Source organism: Clarias gariepinus, chromosome 14 (genome assembly GCF_024256425.1).
Source record: "Clarias gariepinus isolate MV-2021 ecotype Netherlands chromosome 14, CGAR_prim_01v2, whole genome shotgun sequence".
Lineage (NCBI taxonomy): Eukaryota > Metazoa > Chordata > Actinopteri > Siluriformes > Clariidae > Clarias > Clarias gariepinus.
Genome location: NC_071113.1, coordinates 15,312,721 through 15,340,422, shown reverse-complemented (window position 1 = coordinate 15,340,422; position 27,702 = coordinate 15,312,721). Strand labels below are relative to the sequence as shown.

Genomic DNA, 27,702 nt, shown 5'->3' with positions numbered 1-27,702 from the left:
ATATCTTTATCCACAAAGCAAGGTCTATAAGGACAGGCTTGAAGTGGAGGAATTTGAAGGAACTGCACAGAGCACCACCTCAGAGCATGCCGACTGCATGCTAGACCTCTTCATCTAACATTAAGTTCTGACCCAATAGTGCTCATGTGGCTTAATGCCCAAATCCCCAGAGACAAGCTTCAAAATTAAGTTTAAAGGTCAGGGGTACAGTGGTTCAGTGGTTAAGGTTCAGTTTGGAAGGTCCCAGGTTCAAATCCCACAACCACCAAGTTGTCCCTGTTGGGCCCTTGAGCAAGGCCCTTAACACTCAACTGTTCGGATGTATAATGATTATTATTTGTCTGCCAAATGCCTCAGCCTTTACGGAAGAGTGGAGGTTATTACATCAGTGAAGGGAACAATATATATATACTGTATATGACGTCTTGGGTGTCCACAAACATTTGTCTTTACAATTTATATCATCTTACCACACGCCGCTAGCTGTAACTCAAACAAATTAATCATACCAACATCTAATTTCTCATACCATATTGGACTGAATATTGAGATGCAATGTGCGTGTGTGTGTGTATTTTTAAACATATGTTTAATCCTCTTTTATGTTAAACACGCTGCCATACTGCAACTGATAGACACCAAGTGCAAAATGTCTTCACTGGCCCATGCTTCATTTTTCTGTGACACCACATAACTCAATAACTATTAATAGCACACTATATCTTATATATGCATGAACCCAGTAGTTGAGACAAAGCTTCAAATTCCTAACAGAAATTATTTTATACAAGAAGATACAGTTTAGCACATTGGGTAAACATGTATATCAGAAGTTGCTTCAGTCTTGGCAAACAGGAATCAAAGATACTTTATGGCCTCATTTTAAGCAAGAAATCACAATTGACCCTTAACTGTGGTAAGAGACATAAACCTATGCATCTTAGCTGTGCTGTTGTGCACAGAGGATAATGAGATAAGCCTCTGAATGTGCAGCATAGTGGGAATCTGCATCCTTTTGGGTACACTTGAGGAGGAGGAGGATGTGTGACTGATGTTTAATTAGTAAAGGGATGTCAGAATGCACTGTGCGATGCTGGGGTTTCTTCCCTCCTTCTTTATCTCTAATAAGTACTCTATAATTCCTGGTGAGGAGGGGAAGGGGAAGGAATGAAACAGTGGTCTGTGTACTGTACATGTGGGCTCGAGCTGAAACCTTTTGGAAGTGCCCCAGACTCGTTCTTCCTCCACAACACATGCAAATAAGGGAAACCCATCTAAATGAATACAAAATGCACAGCAGACACAACATACTGTATATGGCAGGAGAAAAAGCAGGATCACCTGGACTCAGGTGGAAACAGGTAGAGAGACCATGTGTTTCTTTGCCTGCACCATTCAGGCTGCTTACGCTCCAGCCAGCGGTACAGACGTGCTCGTCGACTCTGGAGGAGAGGAAAAAAAAAAACACACACACTCAATGTGAGATATCCTTACAGAAAAAAACCTTTTCCTTCAGCAGTGTCAGCATTTCCTCTATATCAACTCTAAATATGGGACAAATAATACTGCAGCTGTTCATACCAGGTTTCCCTCCTCGTCAGCATTGTCATCCTCACTGTGATGATCTTCTAATGAGAGCTGTGTGGTAGCCCCTGTGGGCGAGTTTTTGCCATTGCTGATCAGATTTGGTGGTCGTGTGCTATGGATGCTAGCTGATCTATGCAGGTATGGGACCTGCAGCGTGTCTGGAGGCAAGTCAAAGGAGCTGCGTGTCTCCAGAGACTCCATACGCCTGTGTCGTGGCCTCTGGCCAAAAGAGTCTGTCCTGCTGAGGGAAACATTATCACCTTCCAACATCCTTCCTCCTCCATTGACCCCACCAGCACCATCTTCATCAGAGCTGGAGTGGCCATCTCCAGAGAGCAAAGACCGCCGCTCCCCTGACTGACGCTTCTGCCTTTTCAAGCTCGGAGCTCTGCCGAGGCTGTTCCAGCTAGAGCGTCGACTGTTCCAGCTGCCGCTGGAACTCCATGGGGCATGTGGGGAGCTCCGCACACTTGACTGCAACAGGAACAAGGGCAGGAAAGTTTACAATATTGTCAGATCAGATCATTTGCTGGCAGATTTTTACACAAAACCTTGTTAAAGGGATTCTGCAACTAGGGAGACTTGCATATTTGCTTTCAAAGTGCATACTGCTGACGAGTCCTCAAATCATATTCAGGCTGACTGAAGGCTGGTTTACCCTTTCTTTAATAAACCTTCGGAAAGTAAGTAAGGCCCTTTGGAGAAGGAGAAGTCAGGAAGTCGAGAAAAAGTCATTCTCTGAAATAGAAAAGTCTCAACATGCCACCCACCTCCGCAGCAACTGGCCAGCAATGACGTATCAAGGGCATATGGGCCATTGGCAGGATCTTCGAATATTCCTCCGACAAGATGAACTAACAAAGCTATGAGTTTAACTATATTTCCCAACAACAAGGGAGTACTTCTTTTCTTTTCTTTTTTTGTAGGGCATAAACTATGTTATTAACTGAATCCTACTGTAGCATATGACTAATAGTACATTTTTACTTATGCATTCTTTTCCTTTGTATTTGATACAATTATTTTTTATTTGTATTCTAACTATCAAATTATGTATTTCTTGGACTATAGCACTGTTCGAAGCGGGAGGCACCATTCTTTTTAAGGCAACAAAATAAAGTGCTTAGGGACAACTGACTCAGACTATTTAACTGTGTTTAGTAATAAAAACAACAAACTGTAATAACAAATGTGTTTGTCAGCCAGTTCCTTTTGATTACATTTTGTATATTACAAGTGAGAGGATACAGTAACTGCTTAGATGATACAAAAAGATTATTAGAGAAAATTTACAGAACATTCAGAAAAATTTACTAAGATTACCATTCAGATTTTTTTATAATCAGGATATTATAACAGACCATTTTTGTTGGTTTAGTATAATTAAGGGACATGTGAGACCCAATGCAATCAATGCCTCTAATTTGTTTGTCCTTCTTGTTTGGTTACAATTGTCGTGTAACTTGTATTAGAGCAACAAGTTTTCAAAAAAACAGGCTAAAATACATGTTTTGTTGAGTAACCTTTAGCTTACCCCGGTCACACTAAGTCATGTTTCCACTTCATCCATAAAAAATTTGGCGAACGCATTAGGAACTTGTACAACTTGGAAGGAGCACAGTAGAAACCGGTAAGGACATAAAGTAGTCTTGTTTTCCTTGACAAGGAATTGCCAAACGTTTTTGGACATGATCAAAAAAAGTGTGGTCAGGGCATAGTTGAGGTAAAATGCGGGAAGCATCTTAATAAAGATTTAGTATGGACGCCCTTGACCAGTTATCAGCATAACTAACGCCTATTAGGGACTTCATCGACCTACTACTACTACGGCGGTCTGAATAAGTTGTCATTGGGATCTTACGGTGTTTCTGCTATGTCTCATAATGACCACTTCATTATGCTTAGGCTATGATTAAAATAGGTCCATGCCACATTTTAGAAGAGTACATTAAGTTTATATTATGGTCTTCTAAAATACATACAAAATACATACGTCAAAATACAGCTGGGGGCAGAGCTTTTTCTTACAAAGCCCCAAAGTTATGGAATAGTCTTCCAAATAGTGTTCGGGACTCAGACACAGTCTCAGTGTTTAAGTCCAGGCTAAAAACCTATTTATTTAGCCGAGCATTTTTATAAATAGATTTGCCATAGGTAAAGGAGCAGATCTGGGGGACTCATGGACGTAGAGTATTATGGTAAACTGGTATGTTTGGATGCTGTCTTCCTCACTCACCATACCTAACTGCCATCTCTCCTCTTCTTCTCTTTCCCCCCCTCTTTCTTTTTCCTCTCTCCTCCTGTCCCCCCCTTTCACTCTTTCTCTCTCTCTCTGTCGAGCTGCACATGTCGTTCCTGAGCTGCCAGTGATCCAGACTCCCTCTGCCCTCCGGACCTGTCTGACCCATCCTGGTGCCCCGCTTCTGGCTGAAGATCTCGTCACATGGATGCCCCGTGTGTCTCTCTGGGATGCGTCTGGTGTCTGGGAATGATTCTCTCTACCTAGAAAATGGTTCTGGCCTTGACTGGTGTTGGCAACTGTTTCTCTGGGGACTTGACAGTTCGATAGTTCATGACTGGAACTTCTTACAAGTCTACCTGGGTCTTCAATAACTACCTGGACTCCATATTAACATCAATTAACATCAGCTATTATAGCTGAACTGCCTCCCACCCTACACACTGTATAAATGCAGATCATTTACTGCTTTTGTTTCACCCAAATGAGGATGGGTTCCCTGTTGAGTCTGGTTCCTCTCAAGGTTTCTTCCTCTTACCATCTCAGGGAGTTTTTCCTTGCCACTGTCGCCCTCGGCTTGCTCACCAGGGACAAACTGACCATTTTGATTCATACAAATTCACATTTCATACAAACCTAAATAATTCTTTTGACTATGTAAAGCTGCTTTGCGGCAATGAAAATTGCTAAAAGCGCTATACAAATAAAATTGAATTGAATTGAATTGAATTCTAGTGTTTACAATGTTTACGGTGTGCATAGTATTAACCCACTGGACACAATGACAGTAAAGTATGTGCGTGATAAGCACCTGATTAGAGTGTGGTGCCATCTGATCGGATATAGTAATCATTTGGTTCAATCCCATTGGACTTGATGAGCATGTGATCATGTGTGTGATAGGAAATTGGTGACAACCTGACAGATGCATTGGGAACATGACAGGGACATGGCTAGGATGGATTATGAACTTGATAAATGGACGTTTTTCCCTTTTGACCTCGTTCCCGCTTCGTTCTTTGATATTTTTAGGATGTCATGGGAACCTCCCGGTCATTATCAAAACAGACAACATCTGTAACATCTACAACAAAGCCTACAAAGTTAAGACCTTACTTAAAAAAAAAAAAACAAACCAAAAAAAAAACAGCAAACTTATAAACACCTCTGATCAAGATGCATGGTACTGACCGGAGTCTTTTCATGACAGCCAGGCTCCACAGAAACATTGCTGCCCCTGCGTGAGTCGTAGCCCAAAGCAAAGTCTTCTCCTCCTGAGATTTTGGGCACAGGCATGGGTGTTGCAGCCGTGTGGGTGATCAGAGGAGGTGTAAGGCTGGCCTTCAGATCCACATGGCCATTGATGGGCACCACTACAATCAAGAGTGACAGGAGGAAGGACGCACACAGTGAACATCAGGTTGCTCTACAAGACATGGCAAATAGCTGAAAAATGCATGAGATACATTTTCAATCATAAATGTTTCAGCATGCCCTTAGCCCCTGGTAAAGGGTGGGTACAAAAAACTGAAAATAAGCGACAAGGAAATAAGGTCAGACATTTGTGTTGCACAACACAGCACATTAAATAATAATAATAATAATAATAATAATAATAATAATATAATTATGACAAAAACATGATAGAGAAAGATCTCACCAGATGAAACTGACAAATCTTTTTTGCTTCTGCGCACATCATCAATGCTTCGTGTATAGAAATCTGCTTCTGAGCCTGACTTGGAGCCATCCCCCTTAGGTGGAAAGAAAAAAGGTGTTATTGCAGGACAGGAGGGAACGCCAGGGAAAGTGAAAAGATGTATCACACACAGGAAGTTGCGTGCAGGTCTGGCCTTCCAACCCCAGCAGCCCTCATACTGTATGTTAGGTCAGAGAGCCACTGTGATCCATGGGAGAGTCATGCATGAACAGTCTCAGTCTGCAGTGCAGCACCACTCTGAAACCACTGTCATCACTGAATTAGCTGTTTGCTTATACGAGGTCTAAATATTTTTCAAATGTATCACTCACTCAAATGTATTTCTGAGAAGATGATCTCATGATTAGACCATCTGCTTTATTTGTGTAAATACGAATCCACATGGTGTTGAATATATGCATTTTTTTTTTTTTTCCAACCCACTGGAAGAACAGCACTAGTAGAACAGACACATTCAGTAATCGCACTGTAGAAATAAACTCTGCTATTTTTATCAGAGGCTTGTGTCTCTTCGGTTGAGCTTGAATACCCCTCCCTCTGCAGTCTCCATAAACCCAGAGTTTCAGTGTGGTCTAGTGCAAAACGTCAGCCTTGGGTGGTTTATCAGAACAGTAGGATCTCTCTCTCTCTCTCTCTCTCTTGCTCTCTCTTGCCATTCCATTTTACTTCTTCTGTCAATATATAAATGAAATCGCACCTTTCTTTTATTATGACATAACATAACAAAAACAATACAAAAATACTAGAAAATTTATCATCTAGACGGTAAAAACTTGTTCAATCTGTAAAATCTTTTTTGCAAAGTTTTAAATAACTTCCTGAGATGACCATCTGGATGATTTTGAACATGGAACAGGGACAAACTGGACTGGAAAATGCCGTCCTAATGAATAAGCCAATTAACCGTAGAGCTCCTGGTCATGAAACTGATGCCTGATTAATTATCTTTGCACTTTCTTTTGGTATGTGATTTTCATACATATACAGTAGCAGTATGATGTTCAAGCTGAGAAATACAAGAGTTTAAAAGAGAAAGAGAAAGAATTAAACTATTCTGACAAACCTTTCTAACTAATGTCAGTGCCTCCCACTGGCTTCACTTTAAAACAATCCATTCCAAGCTCCAAGTTTTTGAGCAATTGTTTTTGCAACAAAAGGTGACAACTGAGTGATGGATGTGTGAAAGAGCCTGAAACCAGTGGGATTATTAGACAATAAAACAATAATTATTTCCCACCATGGCTAAAACAAAGAATATTGAACACTGAACAGGACTTGTCAAAATGGGAGAGCACAACATTGAGTACAATGCGAGCAAAAACAAAAGAATGTCAAAAGATTTCTGAAAAATCCAGAGTGAAAGAGAGATCTTGCCTTATATGCCATGAAAAACAAAAAAAAAACATAATAGGCACAGCTGTGATAGGTTCGTAGGTAGCAAACCATTTTCACACCTTTTGTTTGCCTTGTTTACTTGTCTTCAGGTTAGCATCACCATCCTGTGTAGTGGTTAGTAGGGCAAATCTCAGTGTACATAGATCGAGAGAAATGGAAAAAACGATTCAAGGCACATTGTTTTTGAGAGTTTTAAACCTCCCTCTCAGTCACCTCAATTTACTGTAACCTTCATTATCATTTTCTTTTTTCCTTTGTTATAATTTCCCATTATACCAGCTAAATGCCTATTTGGTGTCACCTAAGATCAATGAAAATAGTAATCATTTTAGTTCCTGTGCTGGTTGGCTCTGGGTCTGGTCACAAGTGTAGTTTTTTATTTTGATTTAAACTCATAAACTGTAACATTTTAACAAGTAGTGTTTTAAAGAAAGGTGACTTTGCATTAGCTGGATGGATGATAAGATGTTGAGAGACAGATAGGCGAGTCTAATGCTAACCTCTCGTTATGACCTCTGGCTGCCCGTGTCACCTAGCACAGCTGCATAGATGGTGAAATAAATAAATAATAATAAAAAAAGAGATGATGCCCGGAATAATGAACAGACAGTCTCCTCAACAGGATCAAGAGCTTTTCCCCCTATAATTGCCAACACTCCATTCTCAGTGTCTCATTATTCCAATAGAATTGATAGTATTACCATTGATGGCATGGAGTGAAGGCTATGATAAACATAATGAACAATAACAAAGGGCAAATCACTCTTGAATGTGGGATAGTACTTTCAGCTATCTCGTGCAGAGTGATTTTCAAGTCCATTTAAAGTAGGTTCCCATTCCTTCTATTTGCTTTTGTTTGGTAGTCTGGACGGCTTTGCTTGATTTCACTGTGGCTTTCCATAAGCCCCCAAAACATCCCTTCCAAGCCAGATAAAATAAAGAGGCTTTGCAAGGTTTGGACTTTGCGTGCATGCATCAAGCAAGTGAACCTGAAGAGGGACTTTAAAGACAAATCTCCGTCAATACAAACAATCACAAGTGACACCGTGCACACACTCTGGGGGGCCTCCTGATTATTCGCAGTGGGTTACATCGAGAGGAGTGCTACATACCCCTGAGTCTACTGGCAGCTGAATACAGCTCAGCTGACCGTGCAAGTCTTCCCTCTTGGACAGTTCCTAAAGTGGAGATGTGTTAGAATTTTTTTTGTCCCCCCCCACAGCAGATAGGAAAGTAGACAGAAAAGCAGAGTAGTATTGCATAGAAATATGTTTAAACAGAAACTGATAGAAATTACAGATAAATAGAAATACAGACAAGAATATAGATAGTCATAAACTTTTTTCATCACAATTCTAACTACAAGTCTATAAACAAACATATTTATATATGTATTTGATCACTCTGTGATTCTACAAGTTCTCTTACTTAGAAATCTAAAAAGAAAAATACGAAATCACATTGTATGATTTTTTAAACAATTTATTTGTGAATTACTGTGTCAAATAAGTATTTGCTTACTTGCTTATCAGCCAGATTTCTGACCCTCAAAGACCAGTTATTTTTTAAATAGTCCATATGCTTCTTATGGAGCCACTCCTTGGTTTTCCTGGCTGTGTGCGGTGGGTCATTGTCATGTTGGAAGACCCAGCCACGACCCATCTTTAATGCTCTGACTGAGGGAAGGAGGTTTTTGCCCAATACTGTATGTCACAATACATGGCCCCGTTTATCCTCTCCTTAATACAGTGCAGTCCCCTGTGCAGAAAAACACCCCCAGAGCATGATGCTTCCAGCCCCATGCTTCACTGTAGGTATGGTATTATTGGGATGATACTCATCATTCTTCTTCCTTCAAACACGCCGAATGTTAAGATTAAAAAGTTCTACTTTGTCTCATCTGACCACAGGACTTTCTCCCAGGATCATCCAGATGGTCCCTGGCAAACTTTAGATGGGCCTGGACATGGTTTGACTTAAGCAGGGGAACCTTCCATGCGATGCAAGATTTTAAACCATGACGTCTTAGTGTAATAATGATAGTAACCTTGATAGTACCCAGCTCTCTTCACGGCATTGACCAGCTCCTCCCGTGTCGTCTGGGCTGATTCTTCACCTTTCTTAGCATCACTGATACCCCATGTATCTACTTAGACTTTGGCTGATTGTGGGGTGCACAGGTGTCTTTATGACAGCTAACGACCTCAAACAGATGCTACTAATTTAGAATCATGAGCGGAGTGTAGCTGGAATTTTTAAAAGCAAAATAACAGGTCTTTAAGGGTCAGAAATCTGGCTGATAAGCAGGTGATTAAATACTTATTTGGCACAGTAATTCACAAATAAATTTTCAAAAATCATACAATGTGATTTCCGGATTGTTCTTTTTAGATTCTGTCTCTCACAGTGGAAATGCACCTATGCTGAAAATTGTAGACCCCTCCATGATTTCTAAGTAAGAGAACTTGCAAAATCACAGGGTGATTAAATACTGTACTTATTGACCTCACTGTGTGTGTATATATATATATATATATATATATATATATATATATATAGGAAAAAAGACAAATAATATTTTTACAACCACTGTACATGAAACTGCAATGTAAGGGTTCGACAAAAAGTACTGGCTTACTTAGCCAAAATGATTGAGTGAGTCAGGAAATTGACATTACACGCTGGTGTAACTGAGATCACACCCATTTCCATGAACTGATTGCGTGGCGGTATTTGCTTGAAGCAGTGACCGAGGCAGTGCCTTGTTCCTGCCAGGGCTTTGGTCCAAAGCCCGCATCTCTTCCCTTACATATCTCATTCATCTGATGGTCTCCCTGGCAACCTCGACTTACAGCAAAGTCTGGCCAGCAAAAAATTAATGCTGTGTTTGAAGGAAAGGATGTGGGTTAAAAAAATTAAGTAAACCCCTCTGGGAAGTGTTAGGCAAAAGGAAATAATTGCTTTTGGCAGTGGAGGAACTAAGTCGAAAATGGAGGCATTTTGGAATGTACTTATTTAACGAAAGCAAGGAAAAAAACATCCGGCTAATTTTCGATAAAATAATTAATGATAGGGCAGTTTTGTTTTTTTAATATTTAACTGTTAATGTGGCTAAAATAATTTCCTCTGCCATTATTTAATAAAAAGCTACTTCATTCTGGCCGGCAAGACGCCATGACATGGTCAGCTTAATGTATGTAGGTACCTTGAGCTCCAACCACCACAATTAAAACATTTTTGAATTTGAATTTCAAATATACAGTAAAGCATATTTGATGGCACAAATAAGGAATTAAGATAATATCTATTAGAATACAGTATTGTGCACAAGCCTTGAACTACCCTTTACTGTAGGTCTTCCTATCATATTAAATGAAATTAAATTATATGATGTAGATTATTTAAAACTAAATGTAAAAAATGGTTACAAATGTAACAAGCTGCAAAGTGCCTAATAAAACAAATTTGCCAGCAGTTTTATTTTCCCTCTCGTCTGTTCTAACCACTCAGCATCAGCAGTATCCTAATCACCGGCCTAAACATCAGTCATCATCTGCACCTGTTTCTCACTGGTTTAAGCCTTGAGCTAGGTGTTTAAGCTAGAACAGTGGCTTAGAATTAAAAAAAAAAATGTCTGAAATACTGACTTTTCCACTATGTGATTTCATTTTCTCTGTAGTGTTAAATGTAAAAAAAAAATGCACTCTTCATCGTTGCCTGTCTAAAGCAAAAAGATCAAAGTCGTTGTTTTTACAGCTTGCGGCGAGAGAGAGCTGGTGTTTAATTAAAATGGAGTAAAAGCCAGTCTGCACCTCTTTTCAAAAAAAAAACCCCTCCACCCAAAGATGATACACGAGTATAGACATTATGTCTGATTTATTTAAAGGTTATCCTTTTCTTCCTTTTGTTTTTCTTTCTGTCTGTATACCTGCCACAGAGGAATAGCAGCTATGTGTTGCGTGATAAGGGTTTGCATAAAACCAAAGAGAAAAAAAGAAGAAAAAGAAGGGAGGAATGTGGAACAAAATGCTCTGAGGTGAGCAGGAGCAGGGAGCTGGCATGAGATTGATGCTCCCACAGTGAAAATACAACGAGGAACTCATCAATGCCTGCTGAAAAAATGAAAACCATTAGAGAAAATAAAGAAGAGCAAAGAGGGAAAGAAAAGGAAGAAACAATAGCTAAAGGGAAAAAGACAGGCTTGGAAGATGATCAGCAGGAGAGGAATGGAAAGAATGAGAAAGACAGACAGGAGTAGGGAAGGAAAAGTGTAGAAAAGAAAGGCAGGAATGATCATTTGAGGATTGCCCTACCTCAGTCTGGAAGCCCTCTACTAAGATAGCCACCAGCAGGTTGAACAGAACGTAATTTCCAAAGGTCATCAGGGCGATGAAGTAGAGAGCAGCCACAGGTGAGGTGGACGCCATGCCGTTATACAGAACCTTATTCCAGTCCTCCTGGGTGAGGATCTGATGGTATAGGCAGAGATTCAGCACGTTTCTATTATGCGTGTATACTGAAATCAATGCTGAGTTGTCAAAGACAATAATGCGCTTATTTTATGTTGGGAACAATTACCTGGAACACAGTGACAATGGCCCAGAGCAAAGAGTCGAAATTCTTGCGGTCGGGCAACGTGTCTCCGTCTCTCTCTGAGCCAAACTTACACCCGAACAGGTGCATTCCCAAAATACTGTTTTAAACACAATGAATGTTTTCAGCTTGTTAGACATGTTAACTGTATGCATTTTAAGACTGTATAATTATTAGCTTCTCTCTGACCTTCTGCAAAAGGTTAAAATGTCATTTATGTCATATTAAGTTTTATGTCAAAATATATATAAAAAAATACATATATAGATAACATTAAATGTATCAATACCACAATTTTATGGCTCAGTATACTAAGATCACAAAATTGTCAGCATCTTATAAGTTTAAGTCTCTAGTGGAGGCCAAAAGTATTAAGACAAGTGAAATGCAATGTTTTAAAGACATTCCCAATTTTTTTTATAACAATCAAGATCTTTTTTTTTTCAATTAAATTGCTATACAACAATCAATATTAAGTATGAAATCCCTCATTCTTAAAAACCTGCTGGATCCACCCGAGTCAAAACAGCATCTGTGGTTTTTGGGGTCATTTCTTCAATTCACGCTGTTTGATTGCTTACTGAAAATTACGTACAGAATTATATCACAGAAGTTTACAATTTACTTAAGAATTCCCTAGTTGTAACCATTTCCGTGCACTCCGTCTTCAGAAAGTAAAAGTCTTGCCACATATTTCTTGCATCCATTCACTAAACCAGATGATTCTAATTAGCATGATTTTTCAGCCAATTAGGCACGAACTAATTAGTGACATCACCTGTTTTGTGCACAGAAAGGACCATAAGACATGACATATGTTGTCTTCATACTTTTGGCCAGCACTGTACAGTCGAGGGCGTACCAGACTGGCATTTATGCTGAGCTAGATTGTATACATAACTGGCCTTCTTCTCACTCGTTCAGACCTGAAGATGAAGATAAAGAGCATCAGTAGCATGCAGAAAGTAGCCACATTATCCATAGTCTTCATCAGAACCACAAGCTGTCTCTGCAGCGCCGGCATGAAGCGCACCAGCTTCAGCACCCGCATCAACCTGAAGGTCCTCAGCACCGACAAACCTCCACCCTGCTGGCCAACAATCTCCCATACACTGCACCACACACACAAACACAATAATTAGGATATACACATTATGGTACACAGTCGTTGATTTAACCCTTCTCAGGTTTCCAGTAACTTCACACAATAGCTGAATGTGTCATAATAATCAGTGCATAAATATGAAATCAAATTCATCATCCAGACAGCTGACAGTTAGCAGACTGAACAGCCACCAGCTGTCCCAGCATTAGTAATGGCTCCTATTTGTCAAGGTGCCACTATTTTGAAGTAACTGCCAGAAAAAATTCCAATAATGATGATAAACATGACAAAATATTACAGGTGCAGTGATGCTAATGGCATGCTTCTAAACCCCTGCACTGCTGACACACACATACCTTATTACGACGATTATGCCATCAAAAATGTTGTAAGGGTTCTTGATGTAGCCAAAAGGGCCATACACCAGCAGCTTCAGGAGCATCTCCAGGGAAAACAGACTGGTAAACACAATATTACTGATCTCCAGCGCATTGGTTAACTCATCCGGCTGAGGCACATGGGAAACAAAGGAACAAGAAGAACAGGAAGTTATAATAAATGCTGCAGTTTTAGAATATCATTTAAAGAAAATAGCATTTAAAACTGCACAGGCAGTGGCAGGGAATGTTTTATTACAAATGATTAATTATAGAATGCTTCCTATAAAAGAGATTAAGAGATAATGTTTTCTCCCACGGGGTTGCTTCAAAAATTATTTCATCATTTTAACACATGGCACATAGTCTATGTTAGTTTCTATAAACAAAGAAACAAATAAATAAATAATTAATAAATAGTAATCTGTGCGGTTCAAACAACCGTCTCAAATATTACCCAAAAACCCAGCCCTTACCAAGTATTATAAACCAATAAATAGACTATGCTCAGTGCTCAGTGTAATCTAATTGGATGATGTCATTTAACCAGTCCATAATCGATCATCGGTTTGAGTAAACCAATTGATTGATTAATAATCTGTTTAATCCAGGTGCAGTTATCAGAATTTATCCGCATATACATTTCTTTTGTGCATGTTTTACACAGCTGTTTCCCTGGTGTTTATACTACTCATCCCATGTACAGTAGGATCACAGGGGGCATGGAGCTTATCCAAGGGAACTTGGGCAGGATACACTCATCAACACACACACAACCATACACTATTTAAATACATTTGAAAACCGCAATCAGCCTACAGAACATCACATGTTTGGACTGTTGGAGGAGACCAGAGTACACGACGGAAACCTACCAAGCACAGGTAACTCCTCGCACTTTAGTGCTTTCCACTAAGCCACTGTTCCTCCAACAATTAATCCAAAATAGTATTTTATACACACGAGAAAATAGATGCAGCTTCCTGCTGGTTATAAGTGTGTATACATGGGAATGCAGAGCATGTAAGACAAATGAATGCATATTTAGTTACAATCTAACAGAATTAGAGCTGCAGGAGTGATAACATTAGTGCAACACATTAAACACTTTCCCTCGCTGTTTAACACAGCACCTCAGTTTAGAACCCTGCTGCGTTGAGCAATCAGCATCATGCTAATCAAATCTCTCTAGACAACGTCGACTGTAAAGAAGAATTAGAATGGGTTAAACATTGCTAATCTAATAGGATGAGACACACAATTTCTTACAAGAACAAAGGTTTGTAAAGAGGTTTTAGGAAAATATTGCAAACATTACTACAGCACCCAAACTCTTCGTTAAAAAACCCAGTCGGTTCAGGTTTAACATCTGGAGGAGTAACATCATTTGGAGTCAAGTCATTAAGTTTGATGTTAATGAAACAATTTGTACTCCTCTACACCCGATTTGCAGTATTTATTATTACAGCCACAAACCTGTACTTTTACGTAATTAAAATGTAAAGCTCACAAATTTAAATGATGAAATAGTGACTGAATGTAACCAGTCATATCAAGTCAGGTATTAAATCACATAAGTTAGTTTTTTACTATGGCCAGTAGTGTGCGGTAGGTGAAATGTACAGAATCAAATCGTAAATTTTGGCATAAATAAATGAAAAAATACTTTAATGCAATTTAAAGCACTTTAATGTACTTGTTACTCCAGTTCTTATAGAAAAACATGGAATCCTCATTTAAATATAAAAGAAATATATGATTTTTTTTTCTTGGACGGCCGCCTTGTGAACAAAATACCCCCGGCCATATATTAGCAACTGGACACAAAACCGTAATAAACTTGGTTTTAAATTGCGTGCTATTTACTATAACACTGTGACCACATAAAGCCTCTACACACTATATATATAATTATTATTATTATTTTTGTATAGATAAAGGTAAGGGATATACCTTTATACACACTCACCTAAAGGATTATTAGGAACACTATACTAATACAGTGTTTGACCCCCTTTTGCCTTCAGAACTGCCTTAATTCTACGTGGCATTGATTCAACAAGGTGCTGAAAGCATTCTTTAGAAATGTTGGCCCATATTGATTGGATAGCATCTTGCAGTTGATGGAGATTTGTGGGATGCACATCCAGGGCACGAAGCTCCCGTTCCACCACATCCCAAAGATGCTCTATTGGGTTGAGATCTGGTGATTGTGGGGGCCATTTTAGTACAGTGAACTCATTGTCATGTTCAAGAAACCAATTTGAAATGATTCGAGCTTTGTGACATGGTGCATTATCCTGCTGGAAGTAGCCATCAGAGGATGGGTACATGGTGGTCATAAAGGGATAGACATGGTCATAAACAATGCTCAGGTCGCCCGTGGCATTTAAACTATGCCCAATTGGCACTAAGGGGCCTAAAGTGTGCCAAGAAAACATACCCCACACCATTACACCACCAGCCTGCATAGTGGTAAAAAGGCATGATGGATCCATGTTCTCATTCTCTTTACACCAAATTCTGACTCTACCATTTGAATGTTTCAACAGAAATCGAGACTCATCAGACCAGGCAACATTTTTCCAGTCTTCAACTGTACAATTTTGGTGAGCTCGTGCAAATTGTAGCCTCTTTTTCCTATTTGTAGTGATGATGAGTGGTACCCAGTGGGGTCTTCTGCTGTTGTAGCCCATCCACCTCAAGGTTGTGCGTGTTGTGGCTTCACAAATGCTTTGCTGCATACCTCGGTTGTAACGAGTGTTTATTTCAGTCAAAGTTGCTCTTCTATCAGCTTGAATCAGTCAGCCCATTCTCCTCCAACCTCTAGCATCAACAAGGCATTTTTACCCACAGGACTGCCGCATACTGGATATTTTTCCCTTTTCACGCCATTCTTTGTAAACCCTAGAAATGGTTGTGTGTGAAAATCCCAGTAACTGAGCAGATTGTGAAATACTCAGACCGACCCGTCTGGCACCAACAACCATGCCCGCTCAAAATTGCTTAAATTATCCTTCTTTCCCATTCTGACATTCAGTTTGGAGTTCAGGAGGTGTCCTTGACGAGGACCACACCCCTAAATGCATTGAAGCAACTGCCATGTAATTGGTTGATTAGATAATTGCATTAATGAGAAATGAAACAGGTGTTCCTAATAATCCTTTAGGTGAGTGTATACCTGTACCAAATATTATTGGTATATTACCTATTCCATAAAGTTGAATGGCAAATATGTATTGGCTTACAGTATATACTACATTAATTTATTTCTTTAAACAATCCAGGGTGTAATCATAGCTGTATCAACGACCACCATAAAAACAAAAACACATCAGCATAATCTCAGAGAGTTTTCCACAAAAAAAGTAAACCATTGGTAAGCCTCCAAAACTGAACAGCCAGGTTACACAAAAAGCGCACAATGAAAGTATATTTAAATCCTGCTATTACTTTGAGTCCCCAGACATGGTACAGTGTGTATAAAAATGGCTATGACTCACCCAACATTCATCCAGTAAATACAGTCATTTCAAAATGTTCTGCACTTTAACCTCATATTAGATATTATCATTTCATTTCGAATCCAGAGCCAACACAGCAACAATTCAAAGTCCAATAACTCACTGACTGTGGTGTTTGTGGGGCCTGCAGTCTTTGACATGTTGGGCACACAGTCTACCCAGCAGGAAGTCTTTCACTTCAAATCAAGACCACTTATGGAAAGAAATCAGCACATAAAACACTCTAGCCTTCAGGGAGCTAAAGAAAACTTCCAGGAGTTATACAAGAATGAAATTTGCATGTATTTCTGTTCTACAAACTTGTTTAATGTAAGATGTTTAATAAACCTTTGTGAGCAAATTGTCAAACTTTCCAAAAAATACATACATACAGTGAGCTCATTTCCTTTCCTGCATTTAAGAGCCATACTGTACCTCACCGCCTATTATTTGCCATTCATTCATTCATCTTTAGTAATTACGTTATTCTGGTTGTAGTTGTAGATCAAGAGCCTACATAAAAAAACAGGAATAAGGATGTCAGTCTATTGCATGGCATCGTGGATACACATTCACAAACAAATTCACAAATTTACAGGCGATATTCTAAAGCCAGTCCACATACAGGCATGTTTTCGGGAAATAGGAGGACATTGAACAACGGGACAAAACCCACATGAACACAAGAGGAACATGTGAAACTGTACACAGACAGTAACTCAAGTTCAGACTTGAGCCAGCTGCCCTCAAGCTTTTAACCTCTAACTGGGGAGTCAGAGAATGAATGGGACCACAGAGGATGTTACTGTGAAGATCTGCTCCTTTTTCAGTACTCATCTAAATTTATGAAGGTAACACACACACACACACACACACAGCACCCGATTGCATAAAAAACGTGGGAAACACAATGTTCTCCAGCAGTGGGTAAGATGGAATTTACTAGCGTTTAGTACACTTCCCAAACTGCACTTTTAAAAGAGAGGAGAACATTTTCACAGGGTGAGCAATAAAAGAAATAAAGGATGAATGAGCCTTAGACCGCTGATGGGCTGTTACTTTTCTACTGCCAAACACACAGAGACAACACAGAGACATTGTAGTTATATTCCTTATTTTTTTGGAAGGAGAAACCTCTAAATTATACTGCTGTAAAGGCATTCGGTAATAAACACAACTATGGCCTTGAGGTTTGAAATGTAAATAAATAACTGCGTATTCTGATAACAGATGAGCTCATATGATTACACTGTGTAAAGGCATGAGAGTCCAGTTTCTGAAAACAGTAAGCAAAAGTCAGCACGCCCAAGATATAAACATCATGAAAAACACTGCCCATTATTATTATCCCAGTCAAAGCAACTGATCTAATGATTAGAGCCTGATACCGTATCGGGCACGGTATTAATCATCCTCCGTGTGCTTCAGCTTGAGCACCATCAGCTTATTCCTGCCAGTGTACAAGCACTTGATGTAAACCAGACGCCACAGTCAGCTGGCTCAGCCAGTGCAGCAATAACAATGACAGCCCCATCCTGAAGAGCAGTACACAGGGAACGGAGAAAAGGAATACAGCAGTAACTGAATGACAAATTTAAAGCTGAACTTTCAAGCATTCAAGGTACGTACCATGGAACTAAACGTCATGTGCCACATTTTTGGCACAAAGACAAGCATTCCATCATGAGACCGTAAAAGGAAAATCTGTTAACAGGAAGGAGAATACGGGCGACCAGGATTCAATCTGTCCACGATCACCACCCTGCCCAATAAAAGCCTCACACCCAGCTCCTGATTTCAGTAGGTTATACAGTGGATAGGTTGGTCATTGTCTGTACATTATTCTCAAAAATATTTCAAGTAAAAGGTGAGAATTTGCAAGGTTTTTCGTATTCTACATTTTTTTATTTGATTAATAATCATAATCAAATTATGTAAGCAATTGTCTTAAACTTAAACACATTATTGCAAACAATCTTGCCAGATCTAATTGAGAAAACCATTGTTGCAATAAAAGCACCAGTGGAATGGGATAAACTGAATACCTATACTTATACACTTATACATATCCATTCATGCTGTAACTTGCACTGTATAAATAATCAGTGGTATCTGCTGCTGTTGTACACCTGACACATTTATTGTACACCAGTCGTCAGGATGTAAAGACATGTCACAAATTAAAGGAAAATAAATAGTTCTGTTATTCCCTGTGGCATTCTTGCCGGTTTAGCACGAATTGTCAGATAATTGTCACAAAGTGCAAATCAGTTCAAGGTGTTTCTGATTGACTCAATATATCCTATGATAAAAATTTCTATACTTTTGGAAAAGGTCCCTTTTAATCTATAAAGAAGAAGAGGCTCACTCAATTGTTTAATGAGTATAAAAATAATGGAAAGCATATGCTATGGCCTGCACAGTGCCCAAATCTTAACCCAACTGAACCACCTACAGGAGATTTTGGACTAGTGTGGTCAAACATATGTTCAGTATTTCGGAGGAATACTGTTCATTCCTTCATGTGAGTTCTAAAGACTTGTAAAAGCTGTGGCAAGGAGCATCAAAGCTGGTCTGGCAGCATGTGGTGGTTCAAGATCTTTAAATATACTTTGAACCTGATGTGCTAAGCTGTTTGCACCCGTGTTCGAGTGTAATCAGTTTGCATTCTGAGGCGAAAATCTTGCGTATTATACTGTATTCAATACTGGCACAGGAGACTAAAGATGCAATTTAAGCATCATGTACTGTAATGCAAAGCACACAAAGGGCCCTTTTATGTCTGCATACAATATGCATCTGAGAGAGGTCTGTGCAAAGAGAAAAGAATAAAATGGAGAAGAAGCTTTTATTGTCATATATACATTACTGCGTAGAGAGATCCTTTTCATAGCATATCGCAATGCGTTAGGCAGCTGGGGACAGAGTGCAGGATCAGCCATGATACAACATCCCTAGAGCAGACAGGGTTAAGAGCCATGCTCATGGGACCAACAGTGACAGCTTGGTGGATCTGGGACTTGAACTGCCAATCTTCTGATCAGTAACCCAGAGCCTTAAACCACTGAGCAACCACTGTTCAGGAGAAGAGAAGGGGGACATTTAGCAACTGTCAGAATTGCCAAAACCAAGGATAAATCAGTGACTTACTGACTTGGGCATTAAGTTATTGACAGTGATTCCATATGTATTCACTTGCATCAGCAATATGATACTTTTGAACTTTGGAACAGGTTGTTCATAGTCGTTTTACGTTTATATTTTTCCATTTGGCTAACACTTTTTAACACAAGCTTAAGCACCGACCCCATCAGTGCTTCCCACTGCACACATACTGCATATACACATACATAAATAAATAAATATATGATATTGCCAGTTTAATATATATTTTTTTATGTTATAGCTAAAATTGTCAACAAGAAAAAAAATGTAACAGTTTAATTAAAACTTTTTCAATATGAATTACAACAGTATAAAAAAAATTCTAATCAACAGACATATTAGCTGGATTAATGCCCTTTACACTTTTAAAGATACTTCTTCTGACACTGGATTCTTTATTTAATAAGAAACTCATTAACGCATTATTTTTATTTCATTAAATCTTTTCCTCCTCAGTTCCAAGCGTCCAGACAGCTCTATGGCTGATGAACTTTTCCATCACCTCACAGCAGGAGGAAATTATAATCAAAACTGGTTGTCACTATTTGTTAAAATCTAAGTCCATCAAATTAAATAAAATCAGCCACAATTAAGTTGTTCCTTTTTTTTTTTTTTTACCCATGTTGTACAATTTTCTTTTAAACACAAATGGATCAAGAAAAAAAAACTCAGCATGGACCTGCCATGTATGATACAAACTTAGGCTCATATGCAGGATCTACATCACATACAGTAAAATCATATCTATACAACGATCAGCCATACTATTAACACCACTGACAGGTGAACTGAACAATACTGATCACCAGCTATACACCAGTAATTTATGGGCACTCACGATGCAGCACAAATCACTGGAAAAATTTGGGGAGTTTGGAGGCCGACCTGGCGTCCAAACACCACAGATCCCAGTCTGAACAAGAACCCATGGTATACACCAGACAAACAAGTCAGATCCATAGAATCCCTACCTTGCAACCCACAGCACACCCCAGAGACCCTGTAGAGCCACGCCCCAAGGGGCCAGGGCCACCCCGGTGGCACAAGGGGAACCCGATACCTACTGTAGATGGTTTTAGTGTTATGGCTGATGGGTGTATATACAGATATGAGCCTCACTGTTTTGTGTACAACTGTATTACTCTCATTAAATTTAAGAGTGGGCAGTTATTGTATAGGAGATAAGAGTTAAGAATTGCCTATAGTAAAAGTCTGTTATTTTTATGCCGGCTTCAGTCTCAATGGAGCACCTGAAAGCATCTCATAGCACTACTGAAAAAGAAAAAAAAAAACTGCTAGCACATTTCCATTTTTCTCATGAGACTTATTCGAGGGCTGAAAATTTATGCTACCAATAAAACACTCAAACACTGTTTCTGCAGCTTAGTATAGTTTCACTTATTCCGCAAGCATACAAAAAAAGCCAATTCTACACTCAGTAAAGTATTTCTGATATAAGACAGTTGCTAGTGATCAGTTTTAGGGGGGAAAAAATCTTATTTTTATTTAATTTTAAGACTTTTACCCGGATGACCTCAAATCCATAAACACAAGAACAATCCAAGAACATTTTATTTATTGTTTTGTAGCAATCGATTCACTAAACAAGTTGCTCACAAAATGATCCTGGCAAGATCTAAAACGTTTAAAAATGCTCTTTAATATTGTAAAAGCAAAATTGGAGTAAATATTTGGAGGAAATATAGGATGCAATCTCTAAAAAAAGTAGAGGGATAACCAGAACTGAACTGAAAGCTTCTGCCTATCCTGGTGGAGATGGCCCATCCCAGGAGTCATTGCTAATGACCAACATGTGTAATTACTCACTCATGGTATATACCGCTTTATCCTGTACAGTATACAGGGTCGCGAGGGTCCTGAAGCCTATTTCGGAGTACAACATGGACAAGGTGCTAATCCATCGCAAGACACACATACTTACACACACTCTCATTTAACTTGGGAATGCCAATCAGCCTAATCTGCACTGGAATGTAGAAGGAAACCAGAGGACCAAGAGAAAAACATCAAGCATGCAGAGAATATGCAAACTCCATGCAAACAGACCCCAGGTGGGAATTGAACCAAGAATCTGGAGATGCAAGATGACTGGAAATGCAAAGTGTTAACCACTAAGTCACATGCCACCCATTGTGAAGTTATCAATTATATAATTTAGGTAACTAAGTAAATTCTAACACTGGACCATGCTTGGAAATGCTAGCTAAGTCTAAGGATATAAACACAAAGTAATTGTATCCTAAACAGTTAAGTTAAAGTTTAGAATAAAAAACTTGTTCACCTTTAGTGTCAAATATTCGTGCATAAGGTTTATCAATAAAGTGAATGAAATCACTTGTCAGGGGGCTGAAATGCAGTTTAAACCAATGTCAACAGGGTTACAGAGTGTGTGAGAATGTGAAGCCAAATGCACCCTCCTGTCTGTAGTGACACTAACGGCTTCCATACATGCATCGATATTTACCCTGTTAGGAACGAGAATAGGGAAGAAAGTAGCCTCGTAAATTGCTGCGATAATCAGTATCATTAGGAGGCACACAAGGAATATTGAGCCATATTCTGCGCTAAAGCATAAGAGAGCAACATGTATCAGTCAGTACTATAGGCAGGGGAAATGTGCAGAAACCCATGGCTAATAAAATTACAACAGTGCAAGAATAATAAAAGCACTTCACATAAATTGAATGATACTGTACATTCATCATCACTAAATGGTGGAGGAAACAGGCTATTACCCTTTGAATGGGTAATATTATTTGGGAGTCTAGATAACTATATCCCAGAGTTCCTCTGCAAGCATCATTGGAGTTAGGAAAGAATTGCTCTTAGCGTAAAGAGTTCTTGAAGATGCTATATCCTTTTCAGTTTTTAAAGGTATATATTTTTCAGAATTATTTGGAATTTCAGAACTATTACTAAACCACTTTGCAGAAAATCTTTGTTTTAAACAAAAAGGTTTATTTTAATGAGCCTCCAGCACTGGCCCCTTGGCAGCATCCCAATAAATAGCGTGCAATCCAAATGAAACTTCCAACCTCTGCTTTAAGCTAAATTTGCGGGAAACGATGTATTTAGAGATGTGATGCATAATGTCAAAAGATGAAAGTACAAAGCTCTTGAGTCATTGTACATCAATTGTCTGCTTAACAGAGGTTTAAAAAGTCTTCCGCAGGAGAACACCAGGACATATCCCAATCCAAGCCAACAAGCATTACAAGAAAAGGTGGTGATGAGAAGACTGGGCCAGTAAAAAGAGAGCAATAAAAAGCTCCAGGACAGTAAAAGAGAACAGATGCAATTAGGCAGGTTGGCATCAAGTTTTATTTGCTGAAGGGACTAGGTCAATGAACCCGAGTAACCTTGTAAATCCACATTCCTGCTTTAGGCCGTCTCCCGTTTTCCAGATGGGCCACGAGCTAAAGCCAGCTTCTCTGCCAGAATTCTCCAGCAGTCAATACTAGAGGAGATACAAAATGGGGAAACACCATCCATGTGTGTGAGCTGCCTTTCTTCAGGCTATCGCTAGCGCCACAGGAGCGTAGCAAAGCCCATGAATAGCATGAGCTCACATTGCCTTTCTTTCAGGTCCAACACATTCACTCAACAACAATTCACATGCTCTCGCACACCAGTCTGGTCCAGTTAACCCATCAGCTATCATGCAAGGTTCAAAAGTTCACATGCTTGACGCTGGGACTTCTGGGATTAAACACAGAGCAGTTGGTAAATATGATTCATATTAAAATAAGTCAGGAAAATGATGGATGATTTCTTATTCAGGAATTAACCATTTTCAGGCTAAGTGTGGGGGGGGGCAGCATCACATTTATCAGGATGTCAAACTTCTGTGAAAGGCAGATCATTTTCCTCTCTGTGTGCATCTAAGCACTGGGCAGCAACTTCAAGCATCAAGTGGGCACGAATGAACCGTGGTGCGTGCCCCCCGGATGATGTGGAAGACTGCAAGGCATGCGAGCACACTGTGTAAACACGGGACGATGAGTTTCAGATGTGGCTCTCTTGCCCTCTCATCAGTTCAGCCTTCACACTTGTGCTCCTTTGCCTGCATGGACCAAATTACTCCTCTACAGTAAACAACATGAGCATGAGATGCGTGAAAAGCCTGGAATTCCACAAGCCTCGGGAAAGTTATACAAAGGGCAGGGAGAAAGAAACCGCTGATAGCGTGCAGATCAGAACTCCATCTGTGCACAAACATCTATCAGCCGTCACCTACAGTACCATTACTGAAGTCTGAAGCCTTTGCTGGTTGAATAATCAGAGCATTGCATCTCTCTGGTGAGAAAGTTATTGAACTGCTGCCACAGTTAGCTGGGGTGTGAATCATGTTCCTGAGAGGACCTTTGAAAGTGTGAGGCGTTGTGTTGTCTAAACTTTTAAATGTAGGCGATACATTACAGACACTGAATCTGTTATTCCACAATGAAAATGATTAATACATAAATCTCATCCTTTTCTGTGCCCTCTTTTCCTAACAAAGGAAGACCTTACATTTCTCAGCAGTATGTCGTGCCATAAGCCATTAAGCAGATGAGCGATGTACTACCTGCTGCTATTTATCTCACACAGACACCTGAAGCAGGACACAGTGCAACAGGGACAGCTTTAATCTATTGGTGTTACAGGGTTTTCTGACATGGGAAATATCAAAAAATGTATTTAGTACGCGGTTCTATTTTGTAGTCTGTCACTTTGTTGTTGGTTTTTTCACTCTGACCTGTTTTTCATTTGACAGAATCTGCACTGTCACAGCATGCTATTAATCACCATTTTAAAAAACAAACAAGCCAATGGTAAAAATATGTCTGTTAAATATGGTGCCAGAGGAGGTCTGTTGTAATGGTGATCGAGTTGCATGGGATAAGCGATCTCTTTTTAAAATCACAGGAATGTGGTTTAATCATGAGGATCAGGGCCTTGAGTCTCTGGGTTGCTGATCTGAGGATTGGGGGTTCGAGTCCGCTACTACATACAGGTTCGACACTTAGTTGGGTCCTTTGGCAACCGCCTAACTCTGTTGCCCATTCAACCCAGTTACTTCATGCAGTTCCAGTTCCAAGCTTTGGTAGAATATATGGAAGAGTTGCAACAGAAGGGGATTCAACATAATACCAGATCTTGCGGATAAAATGAGCCAATGTGGCGAACCCTATAGGATAAAAGAAATAAAGACACCTTGCCAAAAAAAAAAAAAAGAGATCATGACTATTTGATTATTAGTAGATCACATGGGAGTAATCTTTACAGCCTGCTTTACCTGTGCTGCCCTGGAAGTGCCCTTCAACATTGTCTATATTTTAATGTCTTATGTCTTATTGGTCTTTAAATTCAGTCGATACATGTTTTCATTGGTTTTTTCAGCAGACAACAAAAAAGACTGAGAGCATCATGAAGTGTCTTTACATTAAAGAAGAAGCATCAGAATCTTTACCAACATGTTATTCTGGATAAGAGATGGACTACCTAGGCTTATACTCACTCACTCCTCGTCTATACCCCTTTTATACAGGGTTGCCAGGGTCTGGAGTTGGGGTACTCCCAGGTTGGGGAGCCAAACCATCACAGGGAATATTGTACACACTCATATGCTTATTCACACACTGCAGGCAATTTGGGAACACCAATTAGCCTAATCTGCATGTCATTGGACTGTGGGAGGAAACTGGAGTACCTAGAGAGTACATGCAAACTCCATGCACATAGACCCGAGGTGGGAATCAAACCCGAACCCTGGACCGTGCCACTAACCACTAAGCCACTGTGCCACCACAAGTCTATTAACTTACAGTATAATAAATACAGGAATAATGTATGATGTGATAAATTTGGCCAGAGCTTTTCTAATAATAATTACATTTTACCATATTCACGTGTGTATATATATATTTTTTAACCCTTTCTAAAAGGACTTTATAAAGAAAACAAAAGTTATCATGTAATTAACATAAAAGCTCTTATGTTTTTCAAGTGATTAAAAAAGCACTAATCAACTTATCACACCATAATGATCACTTAACCCTTACATTCATCGCGACTTTGGAACTGTCTATACTTACAGAGCAGAAGCATTAAAAATCATGTTTTTAATTACTATAGAACCTTTATCTACATTAATATAATGTAGATTAAGGAACCTATATGACCTGGATAATGGCAAACAATATTAATTGCACCTCTCTGCTTTTGACAGATCTTCAGCAGACAAGTCAACTACTGATAAACACTAACCTGCTCATGGTACTCAATTCCCATGCTGAGGGTGTTGATGAGGATGGCGATCATGATGCCTCGTCCGAAATACTTGCTGTCTACAATCTTACGAAAAGTGTCACACACCAGTCTCCAGAAGCGCACTACCTTCGCTGCCCGTGCCCCTAATTTAAACTTCTTTTTCCTATTGGGGTCTCTGCCATCCCGATAGTGTGCGTCTTGTGTGAATTCATAGACTCCTTCGCTGTCTGAGTCTGCAGTTTCATTTGCTTCGGTTCCCTCTGATTCATTACCCACTGATTTGATGCAGTATGGGCAGGTCTCAGGGTCAAACATCAGCATAGCATCCAAATTTGTACCACTGCAGTTGGCATTGGAGAGCTTGCGTGAAGAATTTCCTGGAATGTATTTAGTAAATGATTAGGCTTTATACATGTAAACTTAAGTTAAATATTTTTGAGCTTTCAACAAGACCTGATACAAGTACCTCCAAAAACCATGTAACAACTCACCAATAATCATAAAATAGCTAACCTATTTGAGAAACTCATCATGGATAGAACCTGGTTTGTTCATTTACCTGCAGATCCTTGTGTAGCCAACACACACTGGGACGTGTTGATAGGGTTTGGAGGTATGTTGAGGTTGCTGAGGATGGTAGCAGTGCAACAGGCTCCTCCAGGGTCCAGTGCCCTTTGCCGGAGCTGTTCCAGTGCTACACGGGACTGCAAAGTCGGATAGTTCTTATGCACTGGTGCAGCAAATGGAACTGAGTTTCTCTTGTAAGCCTGCAGTACTGGATGGCCTAAAGTGGCAGCACGGTGAGGCTCCAAGTGGCAGGTTGTGTGATAGGTGCTGTGTATAGATTCGACACTGCTAGAGCCCAGAGCAGCAGAGCAGGTGGGGACTGGTGGGGACGGGTCCTGTAGAGGCATAATAGTGGGGAGCGTTAGACGTCCTGTTCCTGCACCATTCCGGTTGTTCTGTGAAGAGACCTCGATCTCCTGGGCATTATCACTCCAGATATTCCCGTTGCCAAGATGGTAGTGATGGTGGTGGTGGTGGTGATGGTGCACAAGGTGATGAATGGAGCCCTGCTGCTTCCTGTGCCTTCGTCTCTTGGCATTTGCAGGTTCAGGGGTGGGTGAGGCACATATCCTGATGCCAGCCTGGCGAGCAGCTGCCCGAACTAGGTGTCCTAACTGTCTGGTGGCTTTTCGAACAATGTAAACCAGGTATTTCAGGAGCTCATCATAGCAGCTACCAGGCTCTGAAAAGCTGGCTAGTGTGCTGGCATTGGACATGAATCGTACTCTCTGCTCCTTCATCAGCTGACTTTCCCGCTGCTTTGTTTCAGAAAATTGTGTGGCTATGACAACTAGACATAGGTTGATCATGAAGAATGAGCCCACCTAGAGAGAAAAGAGAATACAGGCAACTGACAAAAACTTAACAGCCGTCTCAGCACAATTTAGTTTTGCTTAGCTCAGTTTCTTTTCCCCCGGAAAAATGTTGCAGTATGATTGTAACATTATTCAGTTACCAGGCATTACAAAGCAATCAAAAGCCCATAACACTAGAGAAGTGTAAGTGATTACTGCTACTTATTCTTGACTGCCTTTCATAGAAGGGAATAGCTAAAAGGCTTCAGGCAGGGTATTGTGTTTCACATTAACTACGTTACAGCTGACATATTAACCCTTGGACAAACACCACTTACCCACTCTGGCATAGGCTTTTCCATACAGATGTAACAGTTATTTAAT

The 27,702-nt window shown here is 39.8% G+C and overlaps 1 protein-coding gene across 6 annotated transcripts in view; it reads right to left on the bottom strand.

The window, feature by feature from the left end:
• The window catches only part of cacna1g (calcium channel, voltage-dependent, T type, alpha 1G subunit), a 132,985-nt gene that overhangs the window by 61,466 nt on the left and 43,817 nt on the right, over positions 1-27,702 (bottom strand). For 5 of the 6 annotated variants that reach the window (XM_053511856.1, XM_053511857.1, XM_053511854.1 and 2 more), the window contains exons 7-17: positions 26,517-27,348; positions 25,955-26,334; positions 12,996-13,147; positions 12,461-12,646; positions 11,520-11,634; positions 11,255-11,410; positions 8,054-8,119; positions 5,487-5,580; positions 5,018-5,199; positions 1,582-2,061; positions 1,342-1,442 (exon numbers count right to left, since the gene is read on the bottom strand). In XM_053511856.1, the coding sequence (XP_053367831.1) occupies positions 1,342-1,442; positions 1,582-2,061; positions 5,018-5,199; positions 5,487-5,580; positions 8,054-8,119; positions 11,255-11,410; positions 11,520-11,634; positions 12,461-12,646; positions 12,996-13,147; positions 25,955-26,334; positions 26,517-27,348 (2,744 nt within the window). The remainder of the gene's footprint in view (positions 1-1,341; positions 1,443-1,581; positions 2,062-5,017; positions 5,200-5,486; positions 5,581-8,053; positions 8,120-11,254; positions 11,411-11,519; positions 11,635-12,460; positions 12,647-12,995; positions 13,148-25,954; positions 26,335-26,516; positions 27,349-27,702) is intronic. The other variant, XM_053511858.1, reaches the window with a different exon arrangement.